The sequence below is a fragment of the Salvia hispanica genome, chromosome 4, assembly GCF_023119035.1.
Source record: "Salvia hispanica cultivar TCC Black 2014 chromosome 4, UniMelb_Shisp_WGS_1.0, whole genome shotgun sequence".
In the NCBI taxonomy this organism is placed as follows: Eukaryota; Viridiplantae; Streptophyta; class Magnoliopsida; order Lamiales; family Lamiaceae; genus Salvia; species Salvia hispanica.
Window position 1 is genome coordinate 487,071 of NC_062968.1, and position 22,065 is coordinate 509,135.

Consider the following 22,065-nt stretch of genomic DNA (forward strand, 5'->3'; position numbering starts at 1 on the left):
TCGATGTGGTTATTTTAGGAATTATATTTGCATAAAATATGCAACAAACCATCTCTCGAATGTAATGAATTTGTCACAACCGTGTTGATGGTCATGTTTGGGTCACCACTTTTCGTTCTCAAACGTTCTCGTTGGGCACGACTAGCTTCTTTCCTAGATCACCACTCTAGTTGTCATGTTCAGTGAAAATATAATGTTATAAATCAAATACGAGAATTCATCCTAAAAGACTAGCATATTAGAAAAAATAACTTATTTGATCTATAAACCGATAGAGTATTATAAAACAAGTTTCTCCCACCAAAGTCTTTTAACATTTACCAACAAATTCTTAAACACCAATTCACTTCTAAGATACAAAATATGCTTAAACCTTTGACATAAATTAAAACCAAGCTCATAACTCAATTTGGTCGAGCTTTAATTTTCTATTTAAACTCAAATTTTAAATCTTAAACTTCATAAATATGACAGTAATGATTGTACTGTCGGTCTTCTGTCCGTAAGTTGTGCTTAACCAAAACCCAGAAATATTATCCTCGTGATTAACCTTAATTTAACTAAATAATTATGCATAAAGTAATGAATTAGCAATTTAGTATCATTATCTCTTCAGCCTTTGACCTTTTAATGCATTAATAATACATGATTAGTTGTTATTTTGGTCTATACAAGTCAGCCAACAGCACAAAGGAAATATATTTTATATCATCTAGCAACATACTTATATATTTTTAAATGAAGGCACTTTTATGACCCCTTTTTTTCATTTGGCCTTTTCGGTGTTATATAAAGTACAAATAATCAGCATAGTTCATGCCTTTTTCCTTTGTCAATGGTTACGTTCGAGAATAAATTTGGAGGCATTGAACTATTAATTAAATCATACGGAGTAATAAATGAATAAAAAGAAGGGAAAATTCATCAAAAGAATTACTACGGTTGATAAAATAAAATAAATATTATATCCAAACTAATTTTATTCCTAAAAAGGTCATCATAGAGAAAACATTAATCTATACATAAAAGCATTATTTCATTTGAAAATAAATCTAAACCATTCATCATTCAAGGCTTGACGGAATAATTTTTTAAGTACAGTTAATTTTACTATAAATGCAATGATTTTACATATGTAATTTTCACGATAATTCCACTATATATGTGGATGTTTGAGATTTTATATTAGGGGATATAATATTAAAATTCATATGACCACTGAAAATTACATTTTATTGCTCTTAAGTGCTAATAGAAGTCATTGGAGAGAACAATTATTGACTAAAACTGATCATCATGTTTAGTTTACGTCATAACCAACTCTTCTAATTATGGCTTAAGCTGCATTAATTAATACGATGTCTTACTCGGAGAAGTGGACTTACTATCATTATACATATAAGTTGTATAATTATTGTAGTTTGATGTGATTGGTTGTCATTAATTAAGTACATTTGATAAAGTACATATGATATAGTTTCTCTTCTTATTAATTAAGTACATTTGTTTTAATCCTTTGTCATGGATTAAAATTATACATCCACAGCAGAGTGAATGCAAAACATACAAAATGGAAATTTTTAATGTTATTAAATAACTAGCTAGAAATTACATAAGTAATTACATAAGTAAATTAAATAATGCATATTAAAACATAAATGATAACAATGAAAAATAGTACTTAATTTAAATAATCAACACATAATTAAAATAAAAAATACAACATAATTAATTCGATTTCGAATTTTTTAATAAAATTGTTGGACATGCGCCGACAGCTCATTGTTTTGATGTAAAAGCCTACTTAGGTACGCTTTGCGTGTAGCCGCGAGCGTGCTTAAGACCATCTCCAGCCATACATCAAACTCAAACCCATTTTTGTGAGTTTTTTTATGAGAAAAAACTCAAAATAGTGTAAATTTTGAATTTGGTGTAAATGGTTGGAGTAAAACTACTTTTTGGTATGACGTATACTCAAAAATGGGTTTGAGTTTAGTGCAAATGGTTGGGGATAGTCTAAGCATTGTATGTTTAACACATCATTTTAGCACTCTGATGTGGATGTCCTAAGCTTACTTAATCTTTGTTAAAATAAATTACAGTATTGGTGAATAATCATCATTTGAACATCATTCTACCATTTTTTACTCTTTTAACTTCGAAAGGGAGCTCAAGTGAATTGATTCGTGAGACACCATAACTATATTAAGAATTAAATCTTAATAATATTAAAACCTGCAAAAAAAATGTACTTTACGTGGCAAATTGTTTATGAATAAGGTATATATATAGTTTGGTAGTTTGATAAGACCAAGCTGTCATTCTTTTTTAGTTTCAACTATATTGATGCTCTCCACATTTAATCAATTCAATTAATTTTAAAAAAACAACTCAATTAATTTATGGACCCCCGACAGAACCCTTTTAAAATATTAAATTCATGAATTAAACACAATCGTGCAAGGGAAAACGTTTCGAATTACAAGAAAGAATAAAATCTGATTTTGAAGGTATTTAACTTCTTTGTTTCGACATATAGTAGTAGATTTTGTTAGGATTGATGATGAAATAAAATTCTACATTACTCAACAAAATAATTCTAGAAATCCCACAAAATTATAATTTTTGGAGTCATTGACAATAGGTGGCAGCCCATTTCTGAAAATGAAATCTTAATATTGTATCATTACTAGATTACATTAAGATTAATGAAGAGCTAGATTAATAAGATTTGCATATCAAATCTCATATTTATAATTTAATTGTATTGGGTTTGCATTTTTTTTATTGTAAATAGGTACTTGAGTTGTTACATTTGGCAAATGTTTGTATATAATATCCGTGAAAATTGAGAAATGTGGATTAAAAGAAATAATGATTCTAATAAATGGATTTGATTAAAAGACTGATCAAGCCCACTTTCAATGAAAACACAATAAAATGAAGAATATTTTTTAAAATTAATTCCCACTGGCATAACTAGTTTTTTTATGGAGAATATCTGATATGTTCATTAGAATTCTTACATATAATATAGTTATATATGTGTGTGCGTGAACAAAAGAATCATTGCACGTACTACTAGGCTAATCTTAAGAATTAAATTAAATGAAGAGCTTGAAAATTAGCCACGTATTAACAAAGATATCATGCTCTCTAGAAATCAAACAAACTCAATATTTGATACATACAGAACATACTAAGCTAGCTATATAAATATAATATGTGTATGTGTTCTATATTAAAGAATGATGTATTTTGTTGTAGTGAATGAAAGTATGTAACTATTGTTAATAAAAGAAATTCTTATATTTCATTCAAATCTTTAATATAATATAAAAATAACTATAAAAAAAATGAAATATATGATAAAAAAAATGTTCTATCCCGAATTATTATAAGAACAAGAAAATAGTAAATTAAAACTACACTATATATTGTATTTATTGATATATATTGTGATACACTAATGGCAAGAGTCTACCCTTAAAGCGGCACTAACGGCGGAATCAAAGGTGACAAAATAAATTGGCTAAGTTCAAATAATCTTCAAATCAATCTTAATACTAACAAAATGAAGATTTCACAGCTGGGAATTGTTTCTTATCATAGATATTATATATTGTACTTATGCTCACCCCCAAAAAATATACCCTTCATTTTAAACAAAAAGAGTAAAGGCCAAAACTAGTCTTGAACATATGTCCATTTTACGATTTTGGTCCTATACTTTATCTTTTGAATTTTTACATCCTAAGCAATTCAACTCGGATCATAATTGGTCCTACACTAACAATTCCGTCAATTTTTAAACGATTTTAACCCGATTTTGACCGATTTTGATGGTTTTAACAGTCTCATTCGGGTTAAAACCGTTTAAAAATCGGTCAAAATCGGGTTAAAACCATTTAAAAATTGATGGAATTGTTAGTGTAGGACCAATTGTGATACGAGTTGAAATGTCCAGATGCAAAAATTCAAAAGATAAAGTACAGGACCAAAATCATAAAATAAGCATATGTTCAGGACCAGTTTTGGCCTTTACTCTAATCTATTGCTTCTTTTCTTAATTAATCATCATACACAATTACACATGTGTCGACCAATGTTAATCTTAGCAATATATTTTTGAAATATTATTATAAAAAAGTAAAGAAGATGACACTCTTAATTTTCATAAATTATAAGCTAATTATGTGTCTTGTTGGCTTCTTGGCTTAGTTACATATAATCAAAATCATGAATTGGAAAAATTGATTTACAAACTTACCTAGTAAGTTGGAATTTACTCTTCAAACCATTGGATTTCCTATATCAAATTAAAATTCATCACAAGTAAATAAATCTATGTCGGCATTTTATTTTATTTAAATTTGGAATGGGATTAGTGTGTGTTAAATTAAATTTATGTCGACAAAGAGCGAGTTTATCGGTTGAAAGTGTCGGATTTTTCAACTAAGGAAGAATGCTATACTCATCCTCACGTTTGCCGCCTTTCATATTCATCCTCTTTATCCATATATTTACATTCACATTAATTAATCCCACGTTCTCCCATTTCATTCACTTATTAATTTTATTTTCTTATCTTTTTTCCTTTTTCACCATATCAATTTCTCATTCACCAAACTACATTATCATGTTAATTGACAGCTTACACGAATCATTGTTAGTCACAATCACAATGATTGGGTATGAATAGTTAATCTCACACAAGTTTACATGGCATTCTTTATTTAAGATTTAAGATTTAATAATGGACAAATGATATTGTATTCAGGGAAATTGGTAAAAAAAATCATGAACTTTGACAAAATTTGGTATTTTTCACGATCTTTAAAAGTAGTCTTAAAAATTATCAACTTTTCAAATTGTGTGAATTTCCGACACTAAAGTTTTCAGCATAAATTTGGCTATGTGAATGCCAAAAAACCTACGTGTAATAGTCAGAGCTACATTCCATCTAGTAAGAAATTTGGTATTTCCCGCAACCTTTAAAAGTAATCTTAAAAATCATCAACTTTTCAAATTGTGCGAATTTCCTACACTAAAGTTTTCAGCATAAATTTGGCTATGTTGAATGCCAAAAAACCCTACGTGTAATAGTCAGAGCTACATTCCATCTACTAGGGAAGATGAAAGTAATGATGATATGGATACTCTAGAATTAGTATCGGCATTCCACGTAGGCAAAATTTACGCTGAAAATTTTATTGTGGGAAATTCGCACAATTTGAAAAGTTGGTTTTTAAGACCACTTTTGAAGATTGTGGGAAATACCAAATTTTATAAAAGTTCATGATTTTTCTGACCAATTTTCCTTGTATTTATGTGTGTAAAAGTAGGTTTAGATATGTGAAATTGAGGGTTTTTATAGAAAAATATCATCAATTGTGTGACAAGTTTGATTTCCCGTTCGATAGAATTTGGCATCAAAACGATTATTGAGTTTTGCCGGAGATGTGATGATGATGACGACGACGACGACGACGATGAGCGATGGTGTTTTTTTCGGATATTTTTTATTTCTTAAATAGATGAAATGTATATTAAAACTTAGGTTTGTAAGTATATCACATAATGCGTGGCTTGATTTTTATACGGTCTTGGTTTATATTATAGAACCTTCCATTAATTAATCTCTTCCATATGAATTCCATTCCTTTTATGTTAATGTTTTAGTACAAATTAATAAACTCTTAGCATTGACCTTTAGTGATGTATTATTCCCCTTTTTAAACATAATAAGACATATTGTTGACATTTTCATTAAGTTTAGTTGCTCATAGACTCAAATATAGTTTAATTTCATTCTTTATTGATAATTGATAAATTAAAAGCAATTTAACATAAATATTTTCTTCAAGTAAAGAGCTAGCGGGATGTATGTCAACATTACATTTTATATAACAATAAAACTTATTCAAATATTGATTGAACCATGTATTTAACCCTTTTCCCCATTTCTCTCAACATGTTATACTTCATTTTTTAATTAGTTTGAAGTGGTTAAAGCCCAAGTATTTCTTATATATTATTTTTTTTTCTTTGTGTTGATTGTTTATGTATATTATTAGCCACCCCATGAGTTGGCTACAAAGAACTCGGACCAAACTCCCTTAATTATACTTTAATAGTACAATATTTATTTCATCAAATCATTAGAAAATTGAAGTCAAATCCTCACTGCCATTCCCTTTTTCCCCATATATAAATAAGATGCTGAGGTATGTGTATCTCAACACCATAGAGCTAAGTTGATCTTCAACTCATACTCTTCTTTCTCTCCTCTCTCTCTCTCTCAAAAAAAAAAATGGAGGCTGTTGAGGCTTTTCTTGATGGAGAATGGGACTCATTGAGCAAGCTATTTTCCTTTGAGGAATCTAATTCTTTGATGGATTGCAACACCAACAATTTCTTGGTTGATGCAAATGTGTACAACAACAATCTTGATCTTGATCATCATGATCATGATCATGCTAGTAGCTTCCATTATGATCATATTGACGCGTCCCATTTCGCCTCCAACGTCCCCTCCTTCCCCGGTGATCTCATGGGGGAGATCCTCCATTTGAAGGCGCAGATGCTTTGCAACGACGGGATGGACAATGCTGATGGAGAGCAACTTCAAGATTCATCGAAGAAGAGGCCTCGTGTAGCTAGACAGGTAAGAGGACTTTTTCGCAATTTTTAGGGATTACTAGTTGAGCCACAATGGCATTATACTTGTCTAAAGTGGGCCGGGATTTTTACATATTTCTCATGGATGTGTTGTGGATTTTTTGGTTTAGGCGAAGGCGAAGAAGGCGAGGAGAGGTGGGAAAGCGAGCAAGGATGATGAAGAAGAGAGTGTTGGTGTTGGTGTTGGTGTTGGATGTGAGGGGGGTGATTGTAATGGCAATGGCTCGGAGGAGTCTGAGTCGAAGGGGTCAATATCCACGACGACGTCCACATCCTCGGCCAAGAATAGGGCTAGCAAGAGCCCAGCAACTGATCCACAAAGCCTCTATGCAAGGGTAAATAAAATTAAACATCATTATTTGAAAAAAAAATCTCTCACTTTTGAAGTCTAATGTAATGTTGTTTGCATTTTGCAGAAAAGAAGAGAAAGGATAAATGAGAGGTTGAGAATCTTGCAGAATCTTGTGCCCAATGGAACAAAGGTAAATATCAAAATCATACTATTACATTAGCAAATTTTGGTTTGAATATATATATATTTTTTTATTATAGTTAATTAACATGAGTTATTTGGCATGTTTAGGTTGATATTAGCACAATGCTGGAAGAGGCTGTCCAATATGTCAAGTTTCTGCAGCTTCAAATCAAGGTAATAAATTAAAAAAAAATAAGGCTTGTGAATTAGATTTGTCACATAATAGTAAAGGATCCATTACTTGATTAATGTATTAATCATGTTTTTTGTGTTAATTTGCAGTTGCTAAGCTCTGATGAAATGTGGATGTATGCTCCAATTGCTTACAATGGGATGGACATGGGGCTTTATCAGAGGATTAATGCTGCAAATTTATGACATTTTCATATAATTAATCTCTCAATAATTATTATAATCACTATATAACATTTATATTCTCTGCTAATAACAAGGGAATTAAAGTGACACAAATCAGCATATCCTCCTTTCTCAATAAGAAAAAAAGGATATATGCTAACTGACTATCTCGTGCATAACTACGCTCTCGTAGATAGTATCTACGAGGAACGAAGAATGTTGTAAGAACACGCACGGTCGTGGTACACTTTGTACGAAAATACAGTAATGGGAATATTGCTTTCTTATTTTTTGCTGTATTTTGGCTATGTTATTTTACTTGAATACTGTTGAAGTTTCACTATATTTATTAGTAATGTAGTGTTGTACATGACTATTAAACTTGATTAGAATTAGTTGAAACCACACAATTTTAGTGTCCCTATAATATAAGAGAGAAACAATATGATTAGAGGAATGAAAGTATAAAAACTATAACAAATTTAGAATTAGTAAAACAAAATAAAAATCCAAAAAGTTAAATTTTTTATCCCAAAACATAGAACATAAACCCTAAAACAATAAATATTAAAAACAATTCTATGCCTCAACATTCGAACTTTTCACAAAAGCACCTCCAAATTTGCAAAATCACAAATTAATACCCTATATGATCGTTGTATCCATGACCATATCAAAAAACTATTGTCACTCTCGAAAACCGAACCTTCGGATCGTCTCATACATAGGAGATCCTAACAATAATTTATTCAGAGTGAGCCGATAACTCATTATCTACTATAGCAAATGAATCTACATCGACTTGGATATGATCCAATACTTTATTATAATTAGACTCGTATTTTCCTCAAAAATCTTATGCAAGGAAGGGGAGGCTTCGCGAGAAGTGGGGGAAGGAGAGGCGGAGGGAGGAGAGGATGCCACGGCAAGAGAAGAAACAACTTCAGGAAAGACAGAGCAATGAGTAGACATCTAGGTGGATTTATCTTGTCATTACAACTAATCATATAGAGTATTTTTCTTCTTCTTGTTTGAATCTTACTAATAAATGCCTTTATAATGATATATGAACACCTAAGATGGCATTCTAAAGAGAAAAATCCAATAACTCCATCTCTTTCTTCTGTGGAAATAGGATCATCATTTCAATGTGTGGTGTATTTTATTGGATTCATCATTTCAAGAAGAAAATTAGAAAATCAAGATAGCAAGCAATTCCATCATACAACTGCCTCTGGTTTAGAATTTAGATTATAGTTAATAAATTGAGTGAAATTACACTGGATCGCAATCGGTATCAAATCACAAGATATATAATATTTGAATGTATAGACAGAAGGGATAAACTAGTTGTTTAGCTCCTATTTCACTCGTCGAATGCAAAGTAGCCCGAGTTCTTGTCCTGCACGCCAAAAACGACAAGGTCATATTTCTCATACCGAAAGAAAGAAAAAAAATCAATAAGTGGATTAATGTTGGGTCCGTCCCTTCATGAGAGAAAGGAGTAGTTTGTTTTTCAGGAGATGAACCACCAACCTGAGCCAATGTGCGTTGTTTGTTCAGTAACTGTGTCCGTGCCTTGTTCAGAGCCGAGTTAGGTGACTTGTACATCCTCTGTCAACAAAGAGGGAACACATGAGCAAAATCATCTCAACTCTAAATACTAAACTGCGGACTCAAGACACACGAAAAAATAGACGTGCAGTCAAACAACAGAAATATAATCATCTCGAAGAGTAATGGAAGTCGGAAAAGGTAAACCACTTGATGCACACACACACGGACAAAAAACTTGCTATAAACTGAGTAACATTCAATCAGCATCCAAAGTTCTAACTTCTAACTTGGTTTAACTAACCTTTTCACTCCCTGACATGCGTTGCTCAGCCCCTGATAGGTGCTTCTTCTTGGGGGTAAAATCAAACACGTCATGGAGAAATTGGTTCTCCTGCCATACATGTAACATGTAACATATTATGATAGCCCGTAAAAAAGAACTCCATGATAGCAGAGCCACTAGCAAAAAAAAAAATACGGACCTGCATGTGCTTCACAAATCCTCCTCCTAGGAAATGTTTCAGGAAGTTCAACTATAATCCAGAAAGATATTAGAAAAGGTAAAAAGCCAATTCACTACTGATAGAATATGTAAAGAAGATAACATTACCTGTATGTATTGAGTCCATGAGCTTGTGCTCAGAGGATCTCCACCAATCTTCACCAAGGTCTCGGGTGCAGAACCGTTCTGATATATGATAATTGATAAAGAACTTCAAAAGCTTTCTAGAAACCAAATCAACGTAGATTAACTAATAGAAGCATACCTCAAAGAAGTCTAGGATATCTCGGAATGTGTTCCTCTGACTATTGAGATCTTTCTTAGCAGAACCTTTGCCACCGGCCTCAGCAGAGAGACCCCGCACTTGACCAAGTACTTTAGTCCTCAATCCATGCACGTACATCAATTTTCGGGAATCCTTCCCTTCATCAGTAGTGGGATCCGAAGAGTCCTTAGCTTCTCCGCAGAATTTTTCCAGGCTCCCAATCTCAAAGACTAAAGCAAGTGCTTCACCAGCTGCCATGCGCAGTGCTCTGTCATCCTTGTCTAAAAGTGTAGAGAAGTACGAGATTGACCTGGATTATTTCAAGTAGCACTCATAAAATGCTTTGAAACCACACGTCTTGAACTACTATCTTAAAGATACTGAAAAGCAAGCTCAACTATAAATTGATACTTACTCTTGCCAACTCTTGGGGTTCAGTGCCCAGCTGTTCACAGTCGTGAGTAAAAATGACCAGGAAGAGACCATCATCGCTATCACTGCTGGTGAAGGTTTAGAGGTAGCCACCTGAATGAAGAGATCAGTTATAAATTACATGACTGAGCAGAGCTGATTAACAGAAGCATAAAATATGATAGCTGACACGTTTGGACTCTGATATCTAATGCCCAACTGAACAGCAAAAATAAGTATATGCACCACTTAACATTGGACACCCACTAAATCAGCATATGACTAAACTGATAACAAGCTACAAGCCTACAACATCACAGATCAGAATATATGTCATGGTATATGTGGTGCTTCTGTGTGCTTACAGACAACATATGCATATAGGGACAGAATTAGATAGAAGCCTTCATCCCGCAGTATGTAAAACCTAATTTGGACTATTCATCTTTGTATGATCTTCGGTTTTCACCAAAAGCTGCATTATTGTAATACATAATATGCATCGACATTACAAAAATGCATCTTTGAGGAGAACCATAGATCACAATAGAATTTGAGTTTGCATAGCACAGGACGGAAAGTTTGTAGTAGATTCTCTACCTATTGATTAAAAAAATATATATATACAAAAAATGCATAACATCTTGGATCAAGCTGATAGCAAGGATGCTTACATTGGCACCCAACTTTGGATGAGCCACTTGCCACATAATTTGCATTGATTTTTCTGTTTGTTCTGGATCTTCACCACCAACAAACGTAATAACAGCCAAACACTGCAGTAACTGCGAGCACATGATAGCAATATCCTATATTAGATTAGGCACTGGTAAAGGGAAATACACCTTACTAAACTATCATCACCTCACATACCGACAAAATCTTAGATGTCTCTGGCCGAACTCTTAGGGCGTCTGATATAGGAGAGAGTGATTCTTCCAAGATCTCTTGAGCCTTTTCCCCAGGACCCACAGTCAGAGCTAAAAGCCCTGTAAAATAGTAAAAAAATAATTTAGTTTACACAGTGAAAGGCTAGATACAATATGTGAAAGGCAGTGTGAAACCTATTGCATGAGATGCCAAGGCAGCCTCCTTGGCAGAACCCTTTTTAATTGAATTGAGGCATTGCTGCAGCAATGTAGCAAACCTGAGAGGAGAAAGAAAAAACTACTATTATTGAACGGACCCAAACTTTATAAGAGCATTCAAGAAACTATAAACTTCAATGTGCAAGTGCATACGTATAAATATCAACCTTTACTATATAGCTGGAAGATCTTCTTCAGTGAAGATACTTGAAATTGGATAGATTTAATACAAGCTTAACTATTAAGTACTTTGTTGCAAATGTATTTATCATCCCAAAATAATGCTACCTAACCCCCTTCCCACCAAAAAATATTCCTCAATACACATGCACTACAGGAATTTCCAACTTCAAGAGACCAAGAGAATAGAGCTCAGAGTGAAAGCAACACGGCAACGAATACTTACTTTGCTTCAACAAATTCATACTGCAAACTGCTATTGAAGGCCTCAATAATAGATGCCAAGGCCTTTTCTCTAGTGGACCCCCTGTATCAAAATAACATAGTATCAAAACAACAACAAAAAGACAACTTTATTAGAAGTCTTCACATTACTGATTCATATTTTTGACATGCATTACATCATCATGCAGCAAAAATACAATCTTAAATAATCACTTCAGAACAGAAATATCACAAAGCACGTAGAATCTGAGTATCTTATATGGCGAGAATGGAACCAAAAGGAATACCTCTTCTCATACAAAGCATCTAACCACTGATCAAGCAACGCATCCTTATCAACCTGAACTTCATCGAGGCCATTCTCTGTCATGTGATCGAAGCGCATAGATGATGTAGATGAACTCATACTATCTGTATCATCGCTATCCAGCATTGCAGCAAATTTCTTCTGAGAACTTTCTGAAATGCCATAACAAAGTGTTGTGAGAAAAAGGATACAAGAAAGAGAGTTTAATTTGAGGCACTCATTAGCAAGAATGATGTGTTTTAAAACTGCTCAGGGTTGAGCATACAATAAAGCAGTCCTTCTAGTTCAAACAGTTCGGCCGGAAAAACGCTCTGCTACAGGTCTTTTGCACACATCAGAAACATACAGATTGTGACACGCGAAGTTAGCAACACTAGACTCCTTTAAACTTCACCCAGAAAAACGTAAAAAGGTAAAGATATTGTTGAAGACCAGAGCTAGGGTAATTTGGTGCTTCTATTTGACAACCCTGATCATTCTGGGATAAGGACATTGAACTTTTTAGAGGAAAGGTTTAACTTTTATATTTGTAAGAGTTGGGTTTTCCTGTAAACACTAAACACTACACATGGCAACTCAGTAAGTGTAATACAAAGATAACAAGATCAAAGAAAATGAGAAGGTCTATTAAATTCAAAGTCTATCATCACGTTCTAAGAGACTAAGATAACCAATGCTGTCCTGTAAAAATCAAATTATCTTCAGAGTGAACTCCAATAATGTGGATATACTGTTTTTACTAAGCAGCTAGTCTTGTCTATGGGTGCAACCCCGAAAAATATTGTATATCAGCAGTTTTATTTAATCTTACTGATCAGCAACAAAAACATAATTAGATCATATAGACTGTTCATATGATTTTCCTAGACAAAACAATTATTCACCAATTTTATCTACTGGGCTGCATGATGAAGCAAAATAAATATGAAACACAAATAATTAGCAGCTTTTGATCAATTGTCTGACCCGTCACTCAATAATTCTTTAACTTGGAACCAACACTCTTCTCCACTGGTTACAATATTGCAATTTAAAGACTTACAACTCCCCTAATGATAAAAAATAATAAATGGACGAATAAATACCCCCAACAAATTCTTTAGCGTAAATAGCTCATATGTAATGGGCTTACAAACTGTTCAAACGACTCTAAAATTGATCAAACTACTTATCAAAACATGCGCATAAAACTAGTAAAACCACAAATCAAATCAATAATCGAGCCGAACTTCGCAAAATTTCCAATCAAATTAACATAATCCTACTCACAATTAAGCTGTTTTTCTTTGAAAACCAGAAATTAATGATTCACCGTCAAAGAATTCTCCATTTAAGTAAAAAGGAAGTGATCAACAAAAAATGAGTAATTCAATTTTTTTGTTTCTTCATCCATGCTTAATTACAGCTAAAGAGCAACCGCAGTGGAAAAAAGCTAAGCTTCAAATTCTTCGAAAAAGATGGAACAATCACATCGGAAAAACGCTAAAATCAAGAAATTAGGGGAAAACTCACTTTTACCCATGGTGAGAGGAGAAACCAAATCAAAATCCGAATCCGAAAGCTACAAGCGGTGGCAAATCACTCCGTTATTAAGAAAAAATACAAGGACGACCACAATCGGAATGATGAAAACAAGCAAGTAGTAAGTAAGAACGGTGAATTGAATAGGAATAGAGCTGGGAGCTGAATAATTGAATTGAATCGGTGAAGGAAGTATCCATGAAAAGAATTTTGGGAGAATTTGGAGATGGAGAAGACAAAATGTAGGGCTAAATTTCTGTGGAGGAAGAAAATTGGGGCAAATTCAACACCCAGCAATTACGTATATATATACAAATAATTAAATAGAAAAGCGATTGCGTTGATTTAATAGTAAATTTTATTTTAGGCAATTAATATAAGGGTCTGTTTGGCGTGGGTTATATGTTTAGCTCATTCATATTGGATCTTGTCATAGAATATTTTTTTTTATTTTTTTGTTAAAGTAAATAATATTTTCCATACATTTAATATTATGTTAATATCAAATTAACTTCGTAATTTCATAAGAGTATACCATACAGTTAAAGCTTTTATTAAGCGAAGTCCAACACAAAATATTCTCTGATAAAATTCTAAGGATTTAATAGGGAATTAATGTTTCATAATGTATGAATAATAATGTAATATTCTCTCTACTTCATGTTTCTTGAATTGTACTGTATTTTATTACACTGGCCTATGTTGTTTGAAATATTTTTTCTTCTATTTTACTTTTTTTCTCTGTTTTTCATTCATATCTTCTCTTAACTACTCCTTTTGTCTCTTATGGACAATTGTTTTTACTCAATACATTTCTTAAAATAAAAATATAATTTTCTCTATTTTATTATCTTTCTTATTTTATTTTCTCCACACTTAGTTCACAAAATAACACTACATAAAATTTCATCCTGGATAAGTATTGTTTCACTTATTTTAAAACATCACTTCGTTAGACTAATGTCATCTTCTCCAACCATACACCAAACTCAAACTCATTTTTTGTGTTTTTTTGTGAAACAACATCAAATATGGTGTTACTCCAAAATATTTGTGAGACAAAAATTCAAAAATAGTGTAAATTTTGAATTTAGTAACTAATTTTTAATATGACGTATATGGCGGTATACTCAAAAATGGGTTCGAGTTTGGTGTAAATGATTGGAGATGGTCTTATAAAAGAACAACTCAAATTTACTTTATTAAATCAAATTATATAGTACTAGTACCAAACAAGGCCTTATAATTTGGAATTTAATTTAACTTTCTACTAGGATTTATTTGTGGTGCTTTTGGTTCTAGAGGAATATTCGTGATAGAAGGCACATGTGATTTTTTGAAGCTGACGTGAATTGATCAAAACCATCAATTATAGAGTTACACACAGTGTACACGTGGATTCGACAACCAGCTGACATGGCATGTGCAGGAACTCCCCGCCGACTTGAATAGATATGTTGGTCAAAGAAAAAAAAGAAAACGTGTTCCTCATTTTCAAATTATTTTGCTAATTAAAATGTATAACTATAGAATAGGAAAAAGTTTATGTTTTTGTTAAATCAGATAATGGGCCTAGATATATGGGATACAATAATAAATTGGGATGGACATGGGACTTTATCAGAGGATTAATGCTGCAAATTTATGACATTATCATATAATTAATCTCTCAATATTTAATATAATCACTATATGACATTTATATTCTCTGCTAATAACAAGGGAATTAAAGTGACACAAATCAGCATTTCCTCCTTTCTCAATAAGGAAAAAAGGAAATATGCTAACTGACTATCTCGTGCATAACTACGCTCTCGTAGATAGTATTTACGAGGAACGAAGATTGTTGTAAGAGCAAGCAATTCTTTCCATCATACAACTGCCTCTGGTTTAGATTATAGTGAATAAATTGAGTGAAATTACACTGGATCCCAATCGGTAAACAAATCACAAGATATGTAACGTTTGAATATATAGACACAAGGGATAAACTAGTTGTTTAGCTCCTCTTTCACTCGTCGAATGCAAAGTAGCCCGACTTCTTGTCCTGCACGCCAAACACGACAAGGTCACATTTCTCGTACCGAAAGATAGAAGAGGCAAAAATCAATAAGTGCATCAATGCCCGGTCCCTTCCTCCACGAGACAACGGAGAAGTGGTTTGTTTGTTTTTCCAGGACATGAACAACTAACCTGCGCCAATGTGCGTTGTTTGTTCAGTAACTGCGTCCGTGCCTTGCTGAGAGCTGAGTTAGGTGACCTGTACATCCTCTGTCAACAACGACGGGAACACATGAGCAAAACCACCACGATGCACCTCAACTCTCAATACTGAACTAACTAACCTTTTCACTCGCTGACATTCGTTGCTCGGCCCCTGATAGGTGCTTCTTCTCGGGGATAAAATCAAACACGTCGTGGAGAAATTGGTTCTCCTGCCACACATGTAATATATAACATATCATAAAAGAATTCCATATGCAGAAGTGCTAGCGAAAAATACCACAGACCTGCATGTGCTTCAAAAATCCTCCTCCTAGGAAATGTTTCAGGAAGTTCAACTACAATCCATAAAGACATTAGAAAAGGTTAAAAGTCAATATGTAAACAATAAATCATTACCTGGATGTATTGAGTCCATGAGCCTGTGCTCAGAGGATCTCCACCGATCTTCACCGAGGTCTCGGGTGCAGAACCGTTCTGTTATATGATAATCGATAAACAATTTCAAGCTTTCTAGAAACCAAATCAACGTAGATTAATTAATAGAAGGCGTACCTCAAGGAAGTCTAGGATATCTCGGAATGTGTTCCTCTGACTTTTGAGATCTTTCTTAGCAGAACCTTTACCACCGGCCTCAGCAGAGAGGCCGCGCACTTGACCAAGTACTTTAGTCCTCAATCCATGCAAGCACATCAAAGAGTCCTCAGCTTCTCCGCAGAATGTTTCCAGGCTCCCAATCTCGAAGACTAGAGCAAGTGCTTCACCAGCTGCCATGCGCAGTGCTCTGTCGTCCTTGTCTAACAGCGTAGAGAAGTACGAGATCGACCTGGATTATTTCAAGTAGCCCTCATAAAATGCTTTGAACCCACACTTCTTGAACTACTTTAAATTTGATACTTACTCTTGCCAATTCTTGGGGTTCAGTGCCCAGCTGTTCACCGTCGTGAGTATAAATGACCAGGAAGAGACCGTCATCGCTATCACGGCTGGTGAAGGTTTAGAGGTAGCCACCTGAATGAAGAAATAAGTTATAAATTACATAATTGAACAGAGCTCATAAACAGAAGCATAAAATATTATAGCTGACACATTTATACATTGATATCTAATGCTCAACCGAACAGCGAAATATTCATCTTTCTTTCTCTCTCTATTTTAATACTTACACCCACCTTTCTCTCTCCCATTAAACCCTTTAACCAATAACTCCTAAAATCCCGTGCCGGCCAAGAAATGTGCCGGGACGGAGGGAGTACAAAAAAGACATAACATCTTGGAACAAGCTGAGAGCAAGGATGCTTACATTGGCACCCAACTTTGGATGAGCCACTTGGCACATTATTTGCATTGATTTTTCTGTCTGTTCCGGATCTTCGCCACCAACAAACGTAATAACAGCCAAAGACTGCAGTAACTGCGAGCACATCACAGCAGTATCCAATATCATATTAGGCACTTGCAAAGGGCAATACACCCTACTGAACTATCATAACTTAACGTACCGACAAAATCTCAGATGTCTCCGGCCGAACTCTCAGGGCGTCTGATATAGGGGTGAGTGATTCTTCCAAGATCTCTTGTGCCTTCTCCCCAGGACCCACAGTCAGAGCTAAAAGTCCTGTAAAAGAGCACAAAAATAATTTAGTTTACCAAACACTAGCTCCACAACGAAAGGCGGTGAGTAACCTATTGCATGAGATGCCAAGGCAGCCTCCTTGGCAGAACCCTTTTTGATTGAATTGAGGCATTGCTGCAGCAATGCAGCAAACCTGGGAGGAGAAAGAAAAATCTACTGTTATTGAACGGACCAAGGCAACCGAGCTCAGAATGAAAGCAAAACGGCAGCGAATTCTTACTTTGCTTCAACAAATTCATACTGCAAACTGCTACTGAAGGCCTCAATAATAGATGCCAACGCCTCTTCTCTAGTGGACCCCCTGTATCAAGATAACGTATTATCAAAACAACAAGATAAAGATAACTTCATTAGAAGTCTTTCATATTACTAATACATATGTTTGACATGCATTACTTCATTAGGATTACCTCTTCTCATATAAAGCATCTAAACACTGATCAAGCAACGCGTCCTTATCAACCTGAACTTCATCGAGGCCATTCTCTGGCATGTGATCGAAGCGCATAGATGATGTAGATGAACTTTCTAGAATGCCATAACAAAGTGTAGTGAGAAAAAGGATACAAGAGAGAGAGTTTATTTTGAGGCACTCATTAGCAAGAATAATTAGCTAGGGGTGGGGAAAAATACCGAAAAAATGATATATTGCTCGTACCGTATTGAAAAATATCGAAAAATTATCGAATTTTCGATATATCGTAATTTTCGATACGATACGACGTATCGTAAGTTTTCGATACGATAACGATATGAATTTCCTTATATCGCGATATATCGTTATATATCGAAAATACGATATATATCGAAAATTTTCGATATATCGATATTTTCGATATATATCGATATTTTATTTTCTATATATATCGAAATTTTCGATATATATCGATATTTAACAATATATCGAATTTCGATACGATAACGATATGAAATTCTTTCATATCGATATTTTCGATACGATACACGATACAACGTTTTCGATACGATATATCGTATCGACCCACCCCTATAATTAGCAGCTTTTGATCAATTGTCTGGCATGATGTAGCACAAAAGATAGACAACATGGAAGTAGTTAAATAATCGTTATCGGCATCAAGTAGCAAATATGAAAAGTTCATCCAATTCAAATGTTCCAAGGTGACATGTATATTCATTATACATACAAACAGAACACTCCGATTCTAAAAAAGGAGAATGAGCCCTTTAAAGAGAAAGAAATGGCAAAGTAACAAGCTTGATTACATTCTACTCCACTTGGTTACAATATTGCAATTTAAATGAGAAAGAAAAATGCTAAATTCAAGAAAACAGGGGAAAACTCACTTTTACCCATGGTGAGAGGAGAAATCAAATCAAAATCCGAATCCGAAAGCTACAAGCTGGAAAAATACAAGGACGACTACAATCTGAATTGAATAGGAATAGAGCGACATTAAATCTTACGAATGTCAATAAATAGTAGACAAATATCAACGAAACGAAAGGGTAAGATCGTCATTTTGTTATCATATCATAATTTTCACATGCATTATATTGAGATTTTACATGCATTATATTCAGATTTCGTCATTTTGTTATCATGTCATAATTTTTCACATGCATTATATTGAGATTTTTACATGCATTATATTCAGATTTCGTCAAATCATCACGATCATCCTATCATAATTTTCGTGATTTTTTTATATTAACGTAATGTATTACAAATATCGACACAATAACATGAGTATTTCAACACGAGTACACAAAAATATCAACTCAGTTTTATTGAGATTTCACATGCATTATAGTGATATTTTACATGCATTATATTGATATTTTTTATATGCATTATATTGAGATTTCGTCAAATCATCAACGTATATGAAAACTGAAATAAAAATCATCAAGTTTCATCATCCTATCATAATTTTCGTGTTTTTTTTATATTAACATAATGTATTACAAATATCAACAAATACACGAAAATATCAACACAAGTATATGAAAATATGAACTCAGTTTTATTGAGATTTCACATGCATTATATTGAGATTTTACATGTATTATATTGAGATTTTATATGCATTATATTGAGATTTCGTCAAATTATCAACATATACGAAAACTGAAATAAAAATCATCAAATTTCATCATCCTATCATAATTTTCGTGTTTCTTTTTATATTAACATAATTTATTACAAATATCAACACAATGACATGAATATTTCAACACAAGTATACGAAAATATGAATCCAGTTTTATTGAGATTTCACATGCATTATATTGAGATTTTACATGTATTATATTGAGATTTTATATGCATTATATTGAGATTTCGTCAAATCATCAACATATACGAAAATTGAAATAAAAATAGTCAAACTTCATCATCCGAACATCGTTGGAACATATGCAATTGATATCTCGTTAGAATCATACAATTTTGCGAAAAAATAATTTTAATTGAGAGAGTTACGTAAATTTAAAGTTTTAGGATAATTTTAATAAGACGAGATTGACATTAATACCCTTTAATTTTATTTAATAAATATTTAAATTTAAAATATAATAACACTTGGCATTATATCAACTACTAGATTTCCTAATCTAATGATTAAAAATAGGTCTTAGTTTTGGATTGCTAATTAGTTAGCAATTGATCACCTCCGTAAAGGGGTCAAATAGATAAGCGATTGCGTAAATTTTAATAGTAATGTTTATTTTTATTTTAGGCAATTAAAATAAGGGTTTGTTTGGCGTGGGTTATATGTTGCTCATCCATATTGGATCATGTCCAGGAATATTGTTTTGTTATTATTTTCTTGAAGTAAATACATACTACCTCCGTCTCGCTTTAGCAGTTCCATTGACTTTTCTGCACTCGTTTTGTAAAAATGATAATAAATAGTTAAAGTGGAGAAATAATAAAGTAAAAAACAGAATAATGTAGATAAGACTCTTCTCTGCATTATTCTCTTTTTTACTTTATTATTTCTCCACAGTAACTATTTATTATCATTTTTACAAAATGAGTGCAGAAAAGTCAATGAGACTGCTAAAACGGGACGGAAGGGTAGTATTTTCCATTTAATGAAATTAAATGATCGTAGTTTTAAGTATCATTGTTTGACGTCAATTTATCATCGTAATTTTGATTATCACACCACCAATGATTCTGCCTAGAGTTAGCGAGTTGGACGATTGAAAAATATTAAAACTTCGTAATTTCATAAGGGTATATCCTGCAGTTAAAACATTTTATTAAGCAAAGTTCAATATAAGATATTCTCTGATGAAATTCCAAGAATTTAAGGGCTCGTCTGGTAGTGAAGAAAATAATTAACATGAGTTTATGGTAAATGGGCTTTCATGAGTTTATGGACTAAATTGTAGGCTGTTTGGTTGAACCCAAGTAAAATGTTTAGCCCATTTCCGTCGTTTGGTTGAAATGAGGAAGGGCTGAAACCAAAAAGCCCATGCCTAAACTACCCCTCTTTTTAATTACTTCCAATTTACCGTTCTTCACTCCCAATCACTCCTCACTCAAGAAAGAGCCACCGCTATCCGCCGCCGGAGAATGCCAGGAAATTCGAAGCCTTCACACGCCGCGGAAAGTGCGGGAGAAGCTGCTGTCGACGCCGCTGCTTCACCCTCTCCACACTCGCGCTCCTCGTAATCGCCGCCGCCATATCCGCCGGTGCTCTACCTCGTCTTCAGGTTCACCCTCTTCGATTTGAGGTGCGTGATTTCAGCTCTAATTTTAATTCCGATTGGGTTTCGAATGCAAGTTGGGATTTTTATTCTTGCCATGTTCGATTCCCCTAATTCTTGGTCTATGATGATTGGAGAATTCCAAAGGGTAAAATGGGCTTTCACTATTTTTTCTTCTATTTTACTTTTTTTTTTTATTCAGATTTTCTCTTAACTTAACTATTCCCTCCGTCTCTTAAGGACACTTTTTTCAAATTATTTTGCGAATTATAAAAAAGGAAAAAGTTTAGGTTTTTGTTAAATCAGATAATGGGCCTAGATATATACTAGGACACAATAAAAAATTGGGCTAAGAACTATAATTTGGGCTAAGATGAACTAATAGTTTGGACACATCCACAAGTAACAAGTTATTTGCTCTAGTTGCAATTATCATAATTTAATTAATATATAATAAATTAAACTTTTATGGAGTATTTATTAGCAGATAAATAGGACAGAAAACCATATCATTAAGAGAATTATAAATTTATAATTTTTATATATATGCAAACTTTTTTTTGCAAAATAATGTATGAAGATAGATTCATGTTTTAAAACGTCCTAAAACACATATAAATGCTTTGTGAATTTTTTAAAAAAATTATCAAGAAATCCTCCTATTCTATATACCAGATCTTTTTAATCGCTCCTTTCGACTTCAAGTCTTAACCGATCGCACCTCTCGCCCAAGCCCAGAGTCGGGCCTGAAAATTAGTTTCATAGCTTGCTTGTTGTGAAATGAGATGTTAGGCCCAATAATATGACATTTATAAGATCAAGATGATTAGATAATAGTGGAGATTAATCAAGTATAATTTCAATGGTACGACACAACAATCAATTAAAATCTGGACCACCATAGTCTAGCTCTCATGAGAGTCACATTTTGGCACATA

General features: G+C 33.3%; 3 protein-coding genes across 4 annotated transcripts; 1 reads left to right on the forward strand and 2 right to left on the reverse strand.

The window, feature by feature from the left end:
- Positions 1–6,257: 6,257 nt before the first annotated feature.
- LOC125224271 (transcription factor bHLH139-like) lies at positions 6,258–7,794 on the forward strand. The gene is made up of 5 exons (XM_048127647.1): positions 6,258–6,667; positions 6,792–7,016; positions 7,098–7,163; positions 7,265–7,330; positions 7,439–7,794. Exons 1-5 carry the CDS (start codon positions 6,314–6,316, stop codon positions 7,532–7,534), a joined length of 807 nt encoding a protein of 268 aa, XP_047983604.1. The 5' UTR covers positions 6,258–6,313; the 3' UTR covers positions 7,535–7,794.
- A 934-nt stretch (positions 7,795–8,728) lies between these two features.
- On the reverse strand, positions 8,729–13,855 carry LOC125224267 (interferon-related developmental regulator 1-like). Of its 2 annotated transcripts, none has more exons than XM_048127644.1 (13): positions 13,561–13,855; positions 12,029–12,200; positions 11,743–11,823; positions 11,313–11,395; positions 11,122–11,237; positions 10,923–11,033; positions 10,253–10,362; positions 9,838–10,147; positions 9,681–9,758; positions 9,553–9,603; positions 9,372–9,461; positions 9,050–9,127; positions 8,729–8,915 (listed from the first exon to the last, which is right to left on the reverse strand). In XM_048127644.1, the coding sequence occupies exons 1-13, from the start codon at positions 13,568–13,570 to the stop codon at positions 8,880–8,882; spliced, it is 1,326 nt and encodes a 441-aa protein (XP_047983601.1). In that variant the 5' UTR covers positions 13,571–13,855; the 3' UTR covers positions 8,729–8,879. The 2 variants fall into 2 exon arrangements, with proteins under 2 accessions (XP_047983601.1, XP_047983600.1); XM_048127643.1 differs by having other exon boundaries at positions 11,113–11,237.
- Positions 13,856–15,532: 1,677 nt separating this feature from the next.
- Positions 15,533–18,856, reverse strand: LOC125224268 (interferon-related developmental regulator 1-like). Its single transcript, XM_048127645.1, has 13 exons — positions 18,755–18,856; positions 17,839–17,956; positions 17,649–17,729; positions 17,479–17,561; positions 17,295–17,410; positions 17,096–17,206; positions 16,694–16,803; positions 16,348–16,618; positions 16,192–16,269; positions 16,080–16,130; positions 15,915–16,004; positions 15,763–15,840; positions 15,533–15,616 (listed from the first exon to the last, which is right to left on the reverse strand). Exons 1-13 carry the CDS (start codon positions 18,762–18,764, stop codon positions 15,581–15,583), a joined length of 1,233 nt encoding a protein of 410 aa, XP_047983602.1. The 5' UTR covers positions 18,765–18,856; the 3' UTR covers positions 15,533–15,580.
- Between the last annotated feature and the right edge of the window lie 3,209 nt (positions 18,857–22,065).